The 18,886-nt window shown below is 42.9% G+C and overlaps 1 protein-coding gene across 2 annotated transcripts in view; it reads left to right on the forward strand.

Moving 5' to 3' along the window:
- PLCL2 (phospholipase C like 2) overlaps nucleotides 1-18,886 on the forward strand; it is a 195,093-nt gene that overhangs the window by 159,339 nt on the left and 16,868 nt on the right. Inside the window, exons 5-6 of one of the 2 annotated variants that reach the window (XM_047737611.1) lie at nucleotides 4,265-4,267; nucleotides 4,770-4,801. In XM_047737611.1, coding sequence (XP_047593567.1) covers nucleotides 4,265-4,267; nucleotides 4,770-4,786 — 20 coding nt within the window. In that variant the 3' untranslated portion in view covers nucleotides 4,787-4,801. Of the gene's footprint in view, nucleotides 1-4,264; nucleotides 4,268-4,769; nucleotides 4,802-17,115; nucleotides 17,226-18,886 lie in introns of those variants that run through there. The other variant, XM_047737607.1, reaches the window with a different exon arrangement.

The raw sequence follows: 18,886 nt of genomic DNA on the forward strand, positions 1-18,886 counted from the left end.
TCCAGTGGCATGGGGACACTTAAATTGCAGCCGCTCAGCATGAGTTTCAAGCAGGAAAGTTAATGCCTAACATTGAAGGTACAGAGTGACCTCTCTTAGTGTGAGACAGGGACCTGGAGGCCGACCGCAGAAGTCCTCCAGGACTCTCCGCATCTGTACTTTTCTTAAGAATGGAGACCGAATTGACAGATCCTCCCCCAACCACTTCATTTAGCTTGGTTAGTGAAGGCATGGGAACCCAAGAAGTTGCAAGTCTGCCCCACCTGCCCTTTTGTTCCCCCAGAAACCTTCATTGCTGATCAGGGAGAGTAAAGAGAATGATCACAAAGGTGACATCAAGGCCCAATTCAGGGCAAAAAAAAATTCAAAATAAGCACCTGGTACCTAGAATCCTCTGCCTTACCACACTTCTTCATCTCCTGTGCCCGCCACCCAGTCGCATTTTAAGATTCCCACAACCACCATCATACTAACAGAATTCCTCTTAAGTGTGGTCCGAATCTCCTGGGGATGCTTGTTTTAAATGCTGTTCCTTTGCCTCACCACCAACAGTGAATCTGAGGGGATAGAGTTTAGGAATTTGCACCTGAATGAGGACATTCAGGTTTTTGAGAACCACTCTTTGGAGGGTGGAGTGGAGCAGGCCCCCCTCTGGGGTTCACACTCCACAAAGGGAGAAAAACTCTTCAGACACAGACATGTACTTGGTCATGTGATTGGTTGGCACCCAAGTTGTCTTCTCCAGGGGTGGATCCCTTTTTCCTAACATGCCTTTCGTGGGTGAAAGTTCTCCACAAATGAAGGGGAGGGAATTTGGTGGGGATGCTTGACCTTCCTGAGATACCTGTCCTGTGAGCAAATCCCAAAGCTATGCTTTCTTGTCACTTCTTCCTCCCTCCTCCTTTGTAAACCCACAGAGTCTAAAAGCATCACTTTTCATTTAAAAAGGAACTCTCTGGGTCATCTCCATAGGAAAGGGGTCAGGCTGCTGTCAATTCTGGCACTCCTATACACTTTTTTTTTGTTGTTGTTTTTTTTGTTTTTGCTACTGTTCTATTACACTGGTTTATTAAAGCTGAGAAGAACCACAATTCAAATAAAGTTCACAGATAAATCGTCTTTCTCAGACAAATACCAGAAGTTTATATATATATGTGTACACCTAATCGATATCTTTGGGTCTAAAATAAATAGTCCAGATGATCTCTAAGGCTTTTTCAGCTCTCAAATTTTATGGTCTACAAGTCCCATAATATAATAGAAATAAGGCATTGTAGTGAGTAAAGTGAACAAATGCGTTCTAAGAATGTTTAAACAATATTTAGAGATATATCTTCTTACAGGAATAAGGAGTTTAAAGCAACTTTAATTAACCTGTATTCTTTCATTACAGGTCAGTCAGTGCCATGTCAAAAACATGTCATTATACATGTTAACATAGGATAGGAAGAACACAGTCATGCATTTGCGAAATGTGTTGAATGATAAGATATGCTAATTACTTATTAAAGTTGCAAAGAAAATTAATAATAATGAAAGGACTTGAAGGAATGCAGGATCCATGGAGGCAGAACAGAAGGAACAGGGCTTTCTAGGTGGGCCGAAGTGTAGAAGGCCTCATTACCGAGCTGTGCTTTCTGCGCACATGAAATATATCACCCTGGTCTAAGGGAAGTACTTGCTTCTGGAAGCAGCAGAAATTAGGTTTGGAAATAGAGCTTGCTTCAAATGATGGAAGCCTTTTAATTCAAGGATTAAGTATTTGGGGTTGCCTTTCTAGACCAGCATTTCTCAAAGCTTGATTCAAGGAACCCTGATCGCGCTCCTCAGCAAAGGATCTCATCATCAACTTTTCATAACAAACTTACTCCCCTTTGGATATTCTCAGTACACATTACTGTGCTAAATACCCTCCAGTTTAGCTCAGCCTGTCCTGAACTTACATTCTTATAAAGCCCTTGTTTCGAGTTCTGTCAGTGTCTTAATGCTTTAGGAAACTGCTGTAGGTGGTGGGAGTGTGAAATAGTTTGGGACAGGCTCAGGGACTCATTGACTGACTCCTCTCTGCCCTTTGCCCTCCACATTCAGATGCTCCTCCCAGCAAAGGAATGTAGATGCTTGCAATGTGAGAACAGGAAGGAGTTGACTGCGAATACCTGTGTCAGGTCTGGTGAGCATGATCACAGTAGGGCGTCACTGCTATAACAAATACCACGGACAGCACTGTTTATAAACAACAGAAATGTATTTCCCGCAGATCTAGAGGCTGGGGAGTTTCAGATTACCGTGACAGCAGATTTGATAGGTGGCAGGTCATGGTCCAGTTCCTGGTTGGTAGATAGCACCTTCTTGCTGTGTCCCCACGTGGTGGGAGGGTCTAGGGAACTCTCTGGGATCCCTTTCCTAAGGATACTAATCCCATTCATGAAGGCTCTACCCTCATGACCTAAGCAGCTCCCCAAAGTCCCACTTCCTAAATACCATCACACTGGACATTAGAATTACAAAATATAAATTCGGAGGAGGGCACAAAAATGCAGACCTTAGCAGATGGTCCAGTGGAAAAAGCTAGTAAACTGTTGAAGCAATAATAATGAAGCTTGGGATGGAGTCAGGCTTACAGATAGAACTGGTGTCATCCATATGGAAGAGTTACTTGCTTGGATGAGTTCTCTAAGGAACAAGGTGTTTGGAGGAAATACTGAAAATCCAGGGACATGATTATGAACCCCTAATTCAGTACTGGTTATTTTACTTTATTTTTTTATTTTTTTTTTTTTAAAGATTTTATTTATTTATTTGACAGACAGAGATCACAAGTAGGCAGAGAGGCAGGCAGAGAGAGAGAGGAAGGGAAGCAGGCTCCCTGCTGAGCAGAGAGCCCGATGCGGGGCTTGATCCCAGGACCCTGGGATCATGACCTGAGCCGAAGGCAGCGGCTTTAACCCACTGAGCCACCCAGGCACCCCTGGTTATTTTACTTTAATCTCAAGTCATGAAAGCATTCCTAGCACACCTGATACCAAGCAATTGGCTTACTGTGTTTTCTTGCAACTTGAATATAAACTCCTTGGGGCAGGAATTTACTTATCACATATCCCAAACTCCAACAACAGTGCCCAGCATTCAGCAAATATATGTTGAGTTGAACTGAATGTTGAATGCTGCACTCATTCGATCATTCTTATTCACCAGACACTTACAAGGTCCTTACTCCCAGTGCGACAGAAGCTGGGGACTTTGCTCCCTGTCCCCAGGGGACTTGGGCAGAAGTTCCAGAGACAGGCCTGTAAAGAGAACCCCACTGCACAGCGTACTTCACACGGTAGCAAGAGGGCACGCCCTCCACAGCACGTCCTGCGATCAACTCCATCCTGGGTGATCAGCGAACCAGATCTCAGAACAGCAGCTGAGTCCTGCAAGTGGTTTTTCTGGGAATAAGGCAGGTCGGAACAGAAATTCCAGGCAGGCAGGCAGGAGGGCATGTGCAGGGTGACACAGGATGGCCCATGCCAGCAGAGGCCGTGACAAAGGCAGGAGCAGCAACTGTGGTTGGAGGTACGGGCAGGGACAGCACAAACCTGGAAGCCTGGACATAACCTTGAACGACAAGGAAAAACTTGATATATCAGTACTGCATAAAAGAATTCTATATAGCAAAAACTATCAGAAGCAAAGTTGCAGCAAAAACTACAAACAGAAAAAATGTAAGCGATACATATCACAAAGGACTAATACTTCTGCTCTGTGAGGAACCCCCCCGATCAGTAAGAAAAAGGCCAACAACCCTATATTCTTTGCAAAGAATTTGAACATAGTGCATGATAACAGAACTCAGAAGACTGAAAACAAAATGAAAAGATGTTAAGCCTCTTTCGTCAAAGGTGTAGAGCTGTTCCAGGTACGGGGAATACAGTCATGAATAAAAAGTCTAAACCCCTGCCTTCGTGAAGCCGAGATCTAGTTGTGGAAGACAGAAAAGAAACAAAAAGCAAATAGATAAAACATTTAGGTGTCAGGCAGTGGTGAGTGTTTCATAAACAAGGGGCAGAGAAGGGGAGAGAGCGTGCCAGGAGAGCGGGCAGGGCGGCGTTTTTAATTAAAGTCCTCACTGAAGCGCTCAGTGAGTTCTGATGGGAACATGATTGGAGGTGGAGAGCAAGCTTTCCACACATCTGGGAAAGGGATGATCCCGGGAAGAGGGGCTGTGGAGGCAGAGGCCTTGAGGTGAGGGTGGTCCATGTATCAGTGGAGGAATTAGTAGCCAGTGTGGCTGCAGTGGCTGCAGTGTCTGCAGGACAGGGAGGGGTGGGGGGTGGGAGGGAGTGAGGGTAGAACCAGCATGAACAATGAGCCAGAGCTAACAGGAGGCCAGACACATGGGCTGGCTTTGTTCTCAGTGAGGTGAGCAGTCTTTTCCTGGGTCTGACGGATGACTTGAGGATAGGGCGTGGGGGCAAGAACAGGGGTCGGAAGACCATTCAGGAAGCTTTTGCAACAATCCAGCCCTGTAATCCAGTCTGTGATTATGGTTTGATGGGTGGTAGTTGGGTGGAATGAGGCAAAATGGTTATATGCTGGATATTCGGCTATATTCTGGATATGTAGATTGGGTGTGGGTAGGAGGGAAGAAAGAGGGAAGTCAGTATGACTGCAGGATTGGGGGCTGGAAAGTAGACACTGCTCTTCACTTAGCTGGGAGGACTGAGCAGGAGAGGCTTGAGAGGGAAGGGCAAGGATTTGGTTTGAACAGGGTAAGTTATGCCTAGTTGAATTCCACGTCTAAAGTTCAGGTGAGGGGTCCAGACTAGAGGTAATGTGTTTGGAATCCATAAGCACAAAGTGATCTTTTAAGCCTAGAGACCGTCGTCATCTAAGAAGAGACTGGGTGGAGAAGATGGAGCCCTGGCCCTCCACCATTTAGCTGTCGGTGGGAGGGGTGCCTGTGGAAGACCAAGCACAGGAGGTGTGGATGCAGCCAGACAGGCAGGAGGAGAACACTGTGATCTTCTAGACGTTGAGTTGAAATGAGGTATTTCAAGGAGATTCCACTTTTCAGGCATCAGATCCAAACGTTCATATCCAAGACTGCAAAGTTCCATCACACAGGGGTCATGATGGATTGGTGAGGCTACAGGGGAAAATGATACCTGTCACATTGTTGGGGGTCCACACCTGGGGAGGGCTGTATGGCAGTAAATGCCAGATTTACAAGTTATGTACACGTTGAACCAACAATTCCATTCTTTCAGAGTTTATTCTACAGATACAATCACATACTTGAGGAAGGACAATGTGTATAGAATTTTCTTTGCAACACTGAGAACAGGCTAAATGTTACCCTAAGGGCCCTCGTTAGATACATTGTGATAAATCCACATAATAGAACACTATGCTAGCATAAAAAGAATAAATCTAAATCTGTATATATACATTCTCCTGCCCCCAAAGGTGCTATGGATTACACATGCACAAGGAAGATTTATAAGTACGATAGGTTAAATCTATATTATATACTAGTTTCAAAGTCAAACAGTGTGTGCTGTTTGCTAACTTGTTTAAAAGGTGGGTAGGAGAATAGGGCCCTGTGTGTTGTGAGGGGGTGAGTCTGTCTGAGAGGATTTGTAAGGGGGAGTCCGACAGCAGGTGCCTCATGGGATGGGAGCAAGAAGACTGGCGGGCTGGGGAAAGGAGAGAGAACTCCGATATACCAGGTAGACTTTTTAAATTGCTGAGTCATATCACAGTAATATTGTTCAAAAATTTAGATAAGAAGAGGTCAAAAAGCAAGGGAGGATGGACCGGGTAAGGTGAGGAGGCCCGGTGTGCTGTGGTGATCGTGTCACACTGAGCTAGAAGACAGGATCCGATTTAAGAGTGGCAATCCAAGTAAAGGTGTCCTAGGTTTAAAAAGAAACTAATCTTTGAGATAATTGGGGTGAAGAAGGCCTTTTTACTTCTCAGCGAATGAAATGGGGAGGGTCCTGCTAACCGCCTACATGGCTCCTGCGACCCCAGCCCTCGTGCTTCCGTGGCTGCGTGGTAAGGATGGTGGCCAGCACTTGGATTCCGCACAGGCCTGAAGTTATGCAACTTCCTCTCCCTCGATTTACCCAGATGGAGCAGGCTGGCAGAGGAAGGAAAACCTCCCTCGTGCAATTCATTCACAAAGTGTTGCCGCTGTGGATGTGGCATTCTGGGGATCTTGTCATCCCATCTGGGTTTCAGGGATATATTTAAGAGACCTGGTTTATCTATCCCACCTCATGTGGAACGGGATTTAACAGCTCAGAAATCCATCTTAAAATAATTTGGCTTTTGTTAATGCCAAGATTGGAAAGAAGGCCAAGAAAAGAGAACTACCAACTGGAACTGTATGAAAAATAATTAGGCATTTCCAGTCTCTGTGGGGATTATGGTGTAAAGGCCCACGTGTTAGCAGCACACACAAACTTCAAGCCCCTGGAGTCTGGGGGCAGGGTGTAGAGTTTACAAAGGCTGTGTATTTAACGGGTGCTGTAATTAAATTAGTTGGAAAAAAAAAATCAGATAACCGTATTTTGTGTTCAAGATACTTTGATGTGCCACAAGGCACGTGCAGAGCGTGCTTATTAAGGTACTTTTAATATTGTTGATAAATCATCCTCTTGAATGAGGTCCCAGATAGACCTGTGTTATATGGAATTCTATCTTCCAGGAAATATCTCACTATACCCAACTTGGGAAATTTGAAATAAAATATAAATATATATTCTTTTGTCACCATTTGAAAGATTTTTGCACTTTGCTTATGGTTTCTATTTTCAACACATAAAAAATATTTTTGCACTGGTTGTGTTTGTGATAAAAGTTTTTTAGGGCAGCAAAGTAAATTTTCAGTTGAAAAACTAATCTTTAAGTATATAAGTTTAAGGGGTGCCTGGGTGGCTCAGTGGTTTAAAGCCTCAGCCTTCAGTTCAGATCATGATCCCAGGGTCCTGGGATCGAGCCCCATATCGGGCTTTCCGCTCAGCGGGGAACCTGCTTTCTCTTCTCTCTCTCTCTCTGCCTGCCTCTCTGCCTATTTGTGATCCCTGTCTGTGAAATAAATAAATAATATCTTTTTTAAAAAAAAGGTATATAAGTTTAAGATCAATATGTTTCTCTAAGTATTTTTTTTAATTGTATTTATTTCTAAAAATATTTAGCCTTGCACTACATGGTGTATTTTAGAGTCATATCATTTAAATCAGTAGAGAAAATCCCAACCAGAATGTTTGAAAGGTCATCTGCTTTATGTTTGGCATGAAGAAATGGCATTCGTTTTAATCGAAGAGGAAATGATGCCATGTTTCTTGAGTCTTCCTTCCCTTCCAAGCAAAAGCCTCTTTTTCATATCTTAGTTATTTATTGTATGTTTCATGTATTTTTACATTTCTATTTTATTTTTATGGCTGTTTGGCTTTCATCTAAGTTTATCTGTGATAGGAAGCAGAAAATTTAATAGAAGCTCCAGTACGCCCTATTCTTTGCAGTTTTAGTAACGTGCTCAGTTAACTTAATTGTATCATCCTGGAAAATTTATACTTATTTATTGATTTTTATAAAACATACTTAATCTGTCAGCTTTACATTTTATTTTTGGTCATAAAGCTTTAAGCCCTTCCCAAAAGAAACTCTTTAAAATATTTAGATTATAAAGTATTTTGAAATAATAATTGGAAAATTATATGAAACCAATACCTATGTGTACAAAAAATTTTAGCTGTTTAGATTTTCAAAAGATGACATGGAAAGAAACGACAAATTTCCAAAATTAGTTCTTAACATTAAAGAAAACAAATCATAGGGGCTCCTGGGTGGCTCAGTGGGTTAAAGCCTCTGCCTTTGGCTCAGGTCATTGTCCCAGGGTCCTGGGATCGAACCCCGCATCGGGCTCTCTGTTGCACGAGGAGCCTGTTTCCTCCTCTCTCTCTGTCTGCCTCTCTGCCTACTTGTGATCTCTGTCAAGTGAATAAATAAAATCTTAAAAAAAAAAAACTTTAAAAACAAACAATCAAAAAAAAAAGAAAAAAAAAAAAACAAATCATATACTTTTGTATGGCCAGACCAATTTTTTAAAAAAATTAATATTACAGCTAAAAATGGAAAGATTAAATGACTTATTCAATTCCCACCGTGGACACCTGACCCTGTTCTTTGTTCACATGGTCTATCTCTTCCATTCCCTTAGGCCAGGATGGAACTAAACTCTCATAGAAGTCACCTGAGTATGGGTTTTCCCTTTGTCCTTTCTCTGCTGCTGGATCACCAGCTCTTCACTTCCTTAATTCTCAAGTTCATTACCACCAAGGAATTTGAGCAGATTTTCTTCTTGGTTAACATTCCTGGAGAAAAATAATTCACATCTTTTCCCTGGAAACAGAAACCTGGGGTCATGGAGTCAGGGGAACCTAACTGTAGGTTCTTTGGCACAGAGTAGCCAGGGCTCAAAGACAATCCTTTTGGCAAAAGAGCCGTCACAGCGGGCCTGGCCTGGGCTGTACATGAGACATGACCATTCTCTCTGCTTTCTGGCTCATTTCCCCCAGGCTTTTGTCCGTGTTCCTGTGCACTTCGTTGGGTTTGCGTAACAGATGCTCACAATCTGCAAACTTTAATGCCTTTATACACACCATGTATTTTGACTGTTAAATAGTATAGCCCATTGCAATTGGATAGCGTGTCACCCTTTTCAAAAGACAGTTTATCTAGTTACTATTGGTTTTCAAATGAAGTTTCCTAAAACTTACAAAGATTTCCATTTCTTTGGCCAGAATTAACTGTTACCTCTTGTCTTACTTGGGTGGCAACATCCTGGTAGAATCGAGGAATCCTGTTTCCTTTCCCTACCTCCGTAGTTGCCCTGACATGTTGTAAATGTTTGTTAGGCCACACTTTCTTTGAGGCTCTTATACTGCCATCGAGTGTAAATCAGACAAGGAAATGGGACATAACCTATAGGAAAAATACAAGATACTGTGAATAGCAACACAGCCCTAAAATACACAGATTTATGAATAAACTGTGTTGGTGGCGTATTTGGAAGGTACCGGAAACCTACAGGGAAATGCAATGTGTTCCTGAAAGAAGAAAAATGATCCCACTTCTTTTTCCCTCCTTATTATTGGCCTGGCTTCTATTTTTGAACCTGGAGCTTGTTTTCACGGTAGGGATCCTTGTCACTAAGCCGCGGTAGGCATGCATGCAAGAGCCCACGACCTCTCCCTTCTCCCCAGCCCCTGCCTGGGGGCTCTCTCCAAGTCCACCGCCACACTCAGGCCACAGAAGCTAAGAGCTGTGTTTTGTAAGAACATTAGAACTCTTTGGTCTTAAATCTGTAATTTTGAAACCTCCAAATAATGATTTTGCAGATGATCACAAAAGAAATTTTCTCAGGATCAACAAAATTCTCATTATTTTCAGAAACATATAGGATTTTTGTTTTTCGGGTTTTTTTTTTTTAACCTATAATTCATCAATGAGAAGTACTGTGTTTTAGAGCTAAAAAGCCCTCTCTTTCACCCGCTAATGCCCCAGATGAATATACAGTTTGCATAGAAAGCCGCCTTGGTGTGCCTCTTCCCACGTGCTGGCAGGGCTGTACCCTCCATCATGTCTGCGGAGGGAGCGACAGGTGCAGTGCTCTATTCTTTCTACTTTCTTAGAAGCTGGTTTGGGGGATTCTGCATCTCCTTACCCTTTTAAGAATCCTAAAGGCAGGGCATCTGGGTGGCTCAGTTGTTAAGCTTCTGCCTTCAGGGCTCAGGTCATTATCCCAGGATGCTGGGATCAAGCCCCGCATTGCATCGCATAGGGCTCCCTGCTCATCAGGAAGCCTGCTTCTCCCTCTCCCACTGCCCCTGCTTGTGTTCTCTCTCTCTCTCTCTCTTGCTGTGTCTCTGTCAAGTAAATAAATACAATCTTAAAAAAAAAAAAAGGAATCGTAAAGGCTTCACTTCAGCTAAAAGCTAGCTGTGAGGGCTGCCTCTAAACACTGCGCCTATGTAAATGAACAGTCCCCTCCCAGATCGCAGGGGCTTTCACTCTAAAATACAGGTAATACACCAGGCAGATAAAAGAAACACTGCTAACTGGTAAACGAGGAACGTGCAAATATGTCTGGTATTTAGTCTGTGTAACTGCATGTCAGTTTGGTTAATAGTGTAGTTAGTAGGAAGGCAGGATGTAGGGCTGAGCTGTGTAGGCTAACACAAGAATAGCTGGCAGAAGAGGCCAGGTCCCCTTTCTAAACAAAGGCATCCTGAGGCCCAGCCTGCCTGCAGCGGGTACAGTTGAGCTGGGGGGTGGGGGTGGGCTGGCATGCCCTGCCTCCCTGGCTCCGCCTGCCCGCTACCTGCCTGCTGGGGAGAGAGTTAAGCAGAGAGCCTCTCCTGAATCAGCATCCAGGGTTCTTAACGGTTCATTTAGAACATTAAGGTAGCAGGGATCAAGAGCAGGAAATGAGCAAGGGCTCCCTGTCCACCTTACTACGTAGCTTTCCAATGGAATTGCTTACAATTGTACAGTAAGGTTCAAGGGTGATCAGCGCTACCTAGGACATATTTATTATCTGCTCCTTTTCTATTCAGTTACCTAAGTGAAAAACACCGAGTGGACTTACTCAGGGTTTCAGAAATTTAAATTTGTCTGATTTTTAATTTTTCAATTACTTTGTAAGATGAAACAATCCAGTCTTAAATGATCAATTGGTTGTAATTTATTCAGTAGAATTTGACATGTTAATACATAGACTGTAGACGCCTCCTAAATCTCCCATGCATGGTGTCTGTTTCCTAGTACAAAGGTCCTGCTTTGATAGTTTTCCTACAGAGTTTATTTTGGCCTCAATTTTAAAAGCAGCTGTTGTAATGTATTCTCACATCATCATTTTAATGCTGTTGCCCTATTTGCTATCCTGTTGCCTCTAAACTCAGCCATTGTGTTCCAGAACAAATCTATAAATATTTCTTGATGAAAGAGTTGCCAGTGAGTTGATAATATGAGCACTAGTTCCCTTACCTCAGATTGTTCCCCATACTTCTCGAAATCTCGTTTTTTGCAGAATGATCAGTAACAGGTCTAAGCACTGGGTTTTAGTAGAGCTCAACCCTGCATATAGTCAAATGACCTACACATGGTGTGTGATCAATAAATGTTATTCTCTGACCGATTGCCCACCCCAGGCTCTTCCTGGTGCTGGTTAACACCCATCTCCACCCCCCTCAAACTCTAATTGAAGAAAAAGCATTTTAGAACAAAAACAACTTGGCTTCCTTGTGGGGGTTGGGGCAGGGATGAGAGAGGTGCTAACTTAGTCTCAAAAGTTTTGCTTATTAGATTTTCACCAGTTGCTTTAAATCTCACTCTGCTCTTTAGACATAATGGTATAACTTACGGACGGAGAAGAGGTATATATATAAGTGGTATCTTAATAAGTTAAACACTTTCTCATTGGCTCATGTTTCTTTGCTGAAAATAATGTGGAAAATAGGGAGAAAGTTACTTAATATCTAAACTAGACAAGTTCTTTATACTCAGTGTTGATATAAAGAACCAAAAAGACCTCCTGTGACACGTTAGAGTAGATTTCCTGATAATTTAATATCGAGGGACTAATGCAATTTGCATCTAATATAATTAGATTTCCTTGTTATGTAGGGGCTGACCCAGTTCGAACGCATAATCTCATTTGCTGTCCCTCTGTATTCCCTTAGAACTGGGTCAGTGCCTGTGCATTCGCCCTTACAGTGCTCTACCTTACGGCATAATTATTGGATATGCATAACCATAGCATGAGCTCACAGTAAGGGTAGGGACTCTAGGGACTCTTGATTAGAAATAAGGCATGGTAGGGGCTCCTGGGTGGCTCAGTCATTAAGCTTCTGCCTTCCACTCAGGTCATGATCCCAGGGTCCTGGGATTGAGCCCCCACATCTGGCTCCCTGCTCAGTGGGAGGCCTGCTTCTCCCTCCCCCACTTCCCCTGCTTGTGTTCCCTCTCTCACTGTGTTTCTCTCCATAAAATAAATAAGTAAAATCTTAAAAATAAATAAATAAATAAAAGGAAGGAAGGCATGGTAGTTGGAAAAACCATGGGACATTGGGCTCGAACAAACCAGTATTCAAATCCTTCTTTCCCATTTCCTTGGGAAAGTGCTGTAGCCTCTCTCCAAGTTTCCTGTATAATACATGTAAAGCACCTGGCCAGTTGCCTCTCACTTCCCTCAGTTGTGTGCCCTTAGTCCTTGCCTTGGACTTTTGCATATCACAGGTGGGAAAGTGAAAGGTATAGTCATGTTCTATGGGCCAAGGTCAGAATCCTTTGATTTCCTTAAAATCAACATATGCTTTGAATCAGTAGATTAGCAGGTGTTTGCAAATATCCATCTATAAGTTATTAATATAAAAAATTTCTTAAAGAAACCATTGTGTTATGCAGCAAGCTGAATAATGAATTATATAACAGTAGGACTGATCGTCTTGGCTGCTTTTTAAAGTTTCGGGTTTTTTATATATATATATATATATGTATATATGCATATATATTTTTTGGTCAGGTTTTATATTTTTAACACAATTTTTCCAGTTTTCTCACCTTTTTAGCATGCATTTTTTTTTAAAAGATTTTACTTATTTATTTGACAGACAGAGATCACAAGTAGGCAGAGAAGCAGGCAGAGAGAGAGGAGGAAGCAGGCTCCCTGCTGAGCAGAGAGCCTGATGCAGGGCTCCATCCCAGGACTCTGGGATCATGACCTGAGCCTAAGGCAGAGGCTTTAACCCACTGAGCCACCCAGGTGCTCCCTTTGCATGGATTTTTTTTTTTAAGATTTTATTTATTTATTTGTTAGAGAGAGAGAGAGAGCGCGCTCGAGTGCACACAGGCAGACAGAGCGGCAGGCAGAGGCAGAGGGAGAAGCAGGCTCCCTGCCGAGCAAGGAGCCTGATGTGGGACTCGATCCCAGGATACTGGGATCATGACCTGAGCCGAAGGCAGCTGCTTTACCCACTGAGCCACCCAGGCGTCCCTTTGAATGCATTTTTAAAAGAATTTCATTACTAATACATTTAGTACTTCTGTATGGACTTTTATTAGACTACTGATATTTCAAGAGGGGAGAGAAGAGGGAATCATGTCGTCTCACTTTTCAGTAAACATATAAAATACGAGATTTTTAGACACAGCCATGTATTCAGCTACCCTTACTTCTTTACACATTTCCCTGTTTCTTCCTTATCAATATCATTTCTTTTTCATCATTTTAACTGTGTTTTTTCTTCCTTGAGTCCTCAGTCCTTCTCAGGACAGCCCATCCTTTTACTGCCTCCGGCCCTGGGTTCTTCTTTCCTGCAGAAAGCTGCTAAAAATTAAGCGTAGATGTTTGTCTAAGCTCAGCACTCCCTCAGAGACCACACAGTTGTTTACCTTCTTGTTTATGGAGAGCTTCTCCCCTAGCAGTTCTCCGGTGTCTCTTCTCTCTCCTGAGTTCCAGCGACGAGTTCCATCCGCCATCCTCAGTGATGCTTGTAAGCCTGCATCGCCTCCTGACGAACAGAACAGAAACACTGAGTGTTCATGGCCCTTCCTGAAATCCGGACCTTGCCTTAGTCCAGTTAAATCTTAACAGAAGAGCCAGCACATCAAGGTCTCACCACTCAGTCTTCACCGGGCCATGTTCCCAGAAGTGGGTCTGAGTCATCACAGCGCTCTCCAGGAATCTCCCAGATGTGGCCAGGGGAAAAAAGTGTGCACGTAGTTGCATGCCTGCAATTAAAGTCTCTCGAAAAAAAAACCCTGTAGATTGCTTCCTACTCATAGTTAGTTAGTGTGTGTGTGTGTGTGTGTGTGTGTGTGTGTGCGCGCGCGCGCGCGCACGCAGTATGCTAAGCCAAGAAGAACTAGACAGAGGGTATACAGCCCACTGTCTGTGCCGGGTCACCAGCATTGTTGGGGAGGGATTTAGTTGATCAAGTTGGGAATGTTCTCAGGTACCATCACTGGCAAAAGAGAAGTTGGAGAAAAAGGGAGTGGTTAGTGTGGAAGTTTTCTAAACAGTGCAATGAATTTTACTGTTCATTCCTGAAACCAGTTATGTTGTTAAGCCTTTAGCAAGACAGGAATTGGAACCATCATTCCCATTCAGTGAGGGGAAAAAAAAGAAGAAAAAAGACGAAATTGGCAGCTTTTACTGTATTTATCATATGTGTCAGCTTTAGCTTACTGTTGAAAGACACTGAGAAATGAGTTGCTGTCAATCACAGTATAAAGAGTTGCTCTGAAATGGTGCTGCATAGAAAGGGAGTTAGAAATTGGAATGCCCAACTGAGCAGTAAGCTTGCACAGAGGAACACAGGAAATGTCTTACAAAGATTATGACTGCTCCACATTATTTGTAACAGCAAATGCTCTTGAAACAACCCAGTGTCCATCAGGAGGGGACTGGTTAAATACATCCTTGTTCATCCACTCAAGGAGTCCATGAGCTGTTAAAAAAAAAGTGAGGGGGGGCGCCTGGGTGGCTCAGTGGGTTAAGGCCTCTGCCTTTCGCTCAGATCATGATCTCAGGGTCCTGGGATCGAGCCCCGCATCAGGCTCTCTGCTCAGCAGGGAGCTTGCTTCCCCCTCTCTCTCTGCCTGCTGCTCTGCCTACTTGTGATCTCTCTCTCTCTCTGTCAAATAAATAAATAAAATCTTTAAAGAAAAAAAAAAGTGAGGATTAGCTCTCTAGGCTGACATGGAGTGATCTCCATCCACTATGTACCTACCAAGGTACAGAACAGTGTATTTCTGAGCAGTGTATAGAAAACAAAAACCTAAGTACAGAAATTTCTTGTGCAAGAAAGGGAAGTTCATGGATATACATACACAGTTGTTTTTATATTTTTTTTTTTAAAAATTATTTATAGGGGCGCCTGGATGGCTCAGTGGGTTAAAGCCTCTGCCTTCAGCTCAGGTCATGATCCCAGAGTCCTCAGATCGAGCCCAGCATCGGGCACTCTGCTCAGCAGGGAGCCTGCTTCTCCCTCGCTCTCTCTCTCTATGACTGCCTCTCTGCCTACTTGTGATCTCTCTCTGTCAAATAAATAAAATCTTTTAAAAAATTATTTATATATTTTTTTAAATTAATTAATTAATTAATTAAATTTATTTGTCAGAGAGAGCACAAGCAGGGGCAACAGCAGGCAGAGGGAGAAGCAGGCTCCCTGCTGAGCAAGGAGCCCCTTGTGGGGCTGGATCCCAGCCCCCTGGGATCATGACCTGAGGTGAAAGCAGACGCTTAATTGATTGAGCCAGTCATTCCCCACAGCTGCTTATATTTTCAAGGAGAAACAATACAGGAGAAAGTAAATTAAAAACTACCAAAAATGTGTAGGGGAAGGGAGGGATCTGGATGCAAGACACCAGGAGGAAGCAAGACTTACCTGAGCACACTCTGATAGGAGGTTTGGCTTTGGAATCATGTATAAAGCTTTGACGTAATCACACAGTCGTAAAACAGATTACATCCAAAAAAGCACTACCCTACCACACACACACAGAATGAAAAAGAAGAACAAAATAAAGGTAAATGAACCTAATTGGACTTTGTTAGTGACATAACGATGTGGAGAAAAAAATTATTCTGACTTACCTTAGAAGACAATATTCTTACTATACATTCTTAACAAGATGCTCTCTGAGGACCCTCCCCCTCCCCCCAAATGCAGATTTTAAGTCATATTCACCAGTGTCACTACAAATAGGTTAGGAATTAAGATTTTCCACCCAAGAGATATAAAATAAGCATAAAATTTTTTAAAAAATATGTAAAAACCTCATACCCTTAAATTTGAATTAGAAATCTTAGCAGGGCCCCTGGGTGGTGCTGTGGGTTGAGCAGCAAACTCTTGGCTTTAGCTCAGGTCATGATCTCAGGGTCCTGGGATCCAGCCCTGCATTGTGTTCCACGCTCAGCAGGGAGTCCGCTTAAAAGATTCTCTTTCCCTTCTTCTGTCCCTCCCCCCTGCCCTTGTGCTCATGCACACGTGCTCTCCCCATCTCTCAAATAAATAAATCTTAAAAAAAAAAAAGAAGCATTAGCAAGATGTTATTCTTCCCTTAAAAAAAAAAAAGAAAAGAAAGAAATGTGTCTGAGATCTGTCCAATGAAAAGGCCTAAAAAATAATGAAAACTCAGTAAAGATAGGCACTCCTGACACCCAGATTGTGGTCTTTAAATATCACTCCCCAATAAAAGAACCCTGAGGTCCTTGAAGAAATGCCTGGCTGCAGGGCCATGGTGGAAAACATACTCGGTAAGTCTAGAACATCTTGTGCCTAAGGCTGATGAGTCATTTCAAAAGGATATAGGAACCAGTCTGAAGGGTTCCCATTGGCCAGAGTGGGATCATTGACTGCAATTTAATATATAAAATTCCATAGGTTGTCATGGTACTAAAGCAGCAAATGAACCATCATAGCACTCCTGTGTTATTGCATTGTTGTTGCATAGGGCTCTTCTTTGAGACTATTTTGAATGGCAATAGGGAACGTTCATTTGATTATGTAAATTATGTTAAAGAGTCATAATGGGAATGCAGAGTTCGAGTTCAGGACCTTTGTCCCAGCCCACTCCCCTTCACGCAGGCTTGGTGTCTGACCTCAGACTGACATCTCTGTGACAGGAAGGGCATTACTTTGCATTCATTTCATCACCAGTTGCCAACATGGCGTCCGCAGAGCTGAAATCTGCCTCCTGAGGTTCTAAAGACCTGGGTTCTAGTCCCAGCTCTTCCTCTTGCTTCTGCCACAGCCGTCCATCTCTCACCCTTGCCGAGCCTCAGATTCCTCATCTCTAAAATAAGAATGAGAACTCTTTTATGTGCCCTGTTCTCCCTTCCAGACCATGAGGAGTGACTGCTGACCTCTAAGATGTTTCTGCCTTGCTGAGACCATGAATTGTCAGTGTTTCCCCTCAATTACTACACTCTTAAAGAGGCACATTTATGAAATTCCACTGGAGACTGGAATTCTTTGAGCTCTACCTAGAAAAATAAGTGTTGCCCATTCATCAGCACAGGTTGGATGTGGAAGTAAAATGCTTTGTTTCTTTCAGCCATGGAATTCCATGAACACTTACACAGCATCGGCACCAAGGAAGGTCTGAAGGAACGGAAACTACAAAAAGCAGTGGAGAGCTTTACCTGGAATATCACCATCTTAAAGGTATGTGGCCAAGCTGTTTCTGATGCCGGTGACGCTGCAGCCTTTCTCAGCACGTTTCCTCCTTTAAGTGGAACAGGTCTTGCCTGAGGAGTTATCAGCCACTGAGGCAATAGCGCGGTCACCACCATCCAGTGAGAGAACTCAGCCCTCAGGAGAGCCCACAGGCACAGCCCTTGGGCGGTGCGGTGCGGCTTGGAGAGAGCCCAGCGGACTCCAGTGGTTGGCACATTGTGGATTCTGACGGGAAGGGAGAGGACCTTGGCTTCTACCCTTAAAACACTGTCAAGTTTATAAACGCCAGTTGCTATCTGTGTGATTATAGAGGGATGATTGGGAATTTAGATTCTAATTACTCAGATGTCATTTAATACTTCCAAGTATAATCACAACCTTAATATTTATATGATCCCGGACAAAATGGGAAAGACTTATGTGGGGCATAATTAAAACAAATATGTAAAGGAATTGCCATTCGACAGAAAATTTGCTTTAGAAGCCATCTGTTTGTCTTCCTGCCTCCCTCCCTCCTTCCCTCTCCTTCACTTCCTTCCTTCCTCAGCATGACCATTTTTAAAATGTTTAGTATTTTTTATTATAAAAGTAATACATTATAGTTGGAACTGTCAAAATAGAAATAGCCAAAGATGGACGTGGTCTCACCATTCAGAGGCGACTACCACATGCCTTGTGCCGTACACTCTCCCTGTCTTTTTTTCTGTGCTGTTTATCACGTGACATGGTTTTTAAAAGGAGGCTATGTATGTACCTTGAAGCCTTTGTTAAGTTTTGTCCCAGTGGTCTTTACTTTTCTTCTTCTCTGTGTTTGGGAACTTGAATAATCATAACACAGAAATATTATTTCACTCTGGATTTTGGACAACTAAATCTAAAATTACTCTCTGGTAGTCACCCTCCAAACTTTCTGCTCCCTTGAAGCCAAAACTATAAGGACGTTCTCACTGCTGCCTCTTTTAATTTCCTTGTTCCACCTCAAGTTAAATGTTCTACCTCAAGTTGAATCCCTGCAGCAGACAATGGTTTTCTGATTTAAGAGAAAGTCGCCCTTCCAAAGCTAGCCAACTTGCATTTTCTCATGTTAAACCTCTACTCATTTGTATAATTAAATTCATTTTCTTGACTTCTTAAAACAGTTCCCTTCCTTCACATGTGCTTTCTTTTGTAAGCTTTCAAAAGGTTAATCAAAGTTAACCTTAGAGGTTAACTTTGATAGTTTGCAATTTAGTAAACAGCAGAAGAATTTACAAGGAAAAGGAATTTAGCTTTATAACTTGCTGACTCATTCCCACCCAGAGGTGGGGGTACACAACAATTTCCGACAAATCTCAGGGAACAAAGTAGCACAGTAGTTTAAGCCCTGTGATAGAACAAATGCTTGTGTTGCTTTTATTATAGCAAAACCAGACTTACAGACCAGACCCTTCACCTGTCAACTGTCCTCGCTACTTGTTTGAGGTCTGGGAACCAGAAGCCTGGGTATTACTTGGGAGCTTGTTAAAAATACAGATTCCCAAGCCCCGCCCCGGGTCTACTGAATCAGAATATGCATTTTTACAAGATCCCGGGGTTTCTCGTGCACGTTAAAGTCTGAGACACACTTGGCTAAGAGCCACCGAAAATGGGAGCCTGGCACACACATTAAT

The sequence above is a fragment of the Lutra lutra genome, chromosome 1 (assembly GCF_902655055.1).
Source record: "Lutra lutra chromosome 1, mLutLut1.2, whole genome shotgun sequence".
NCBI classification, from domain to species: Eukaryota; Metazoa; Chordata; class Mammalia; order Carnivora; family Mustelidae; genus Lutra; species Lutra lutra.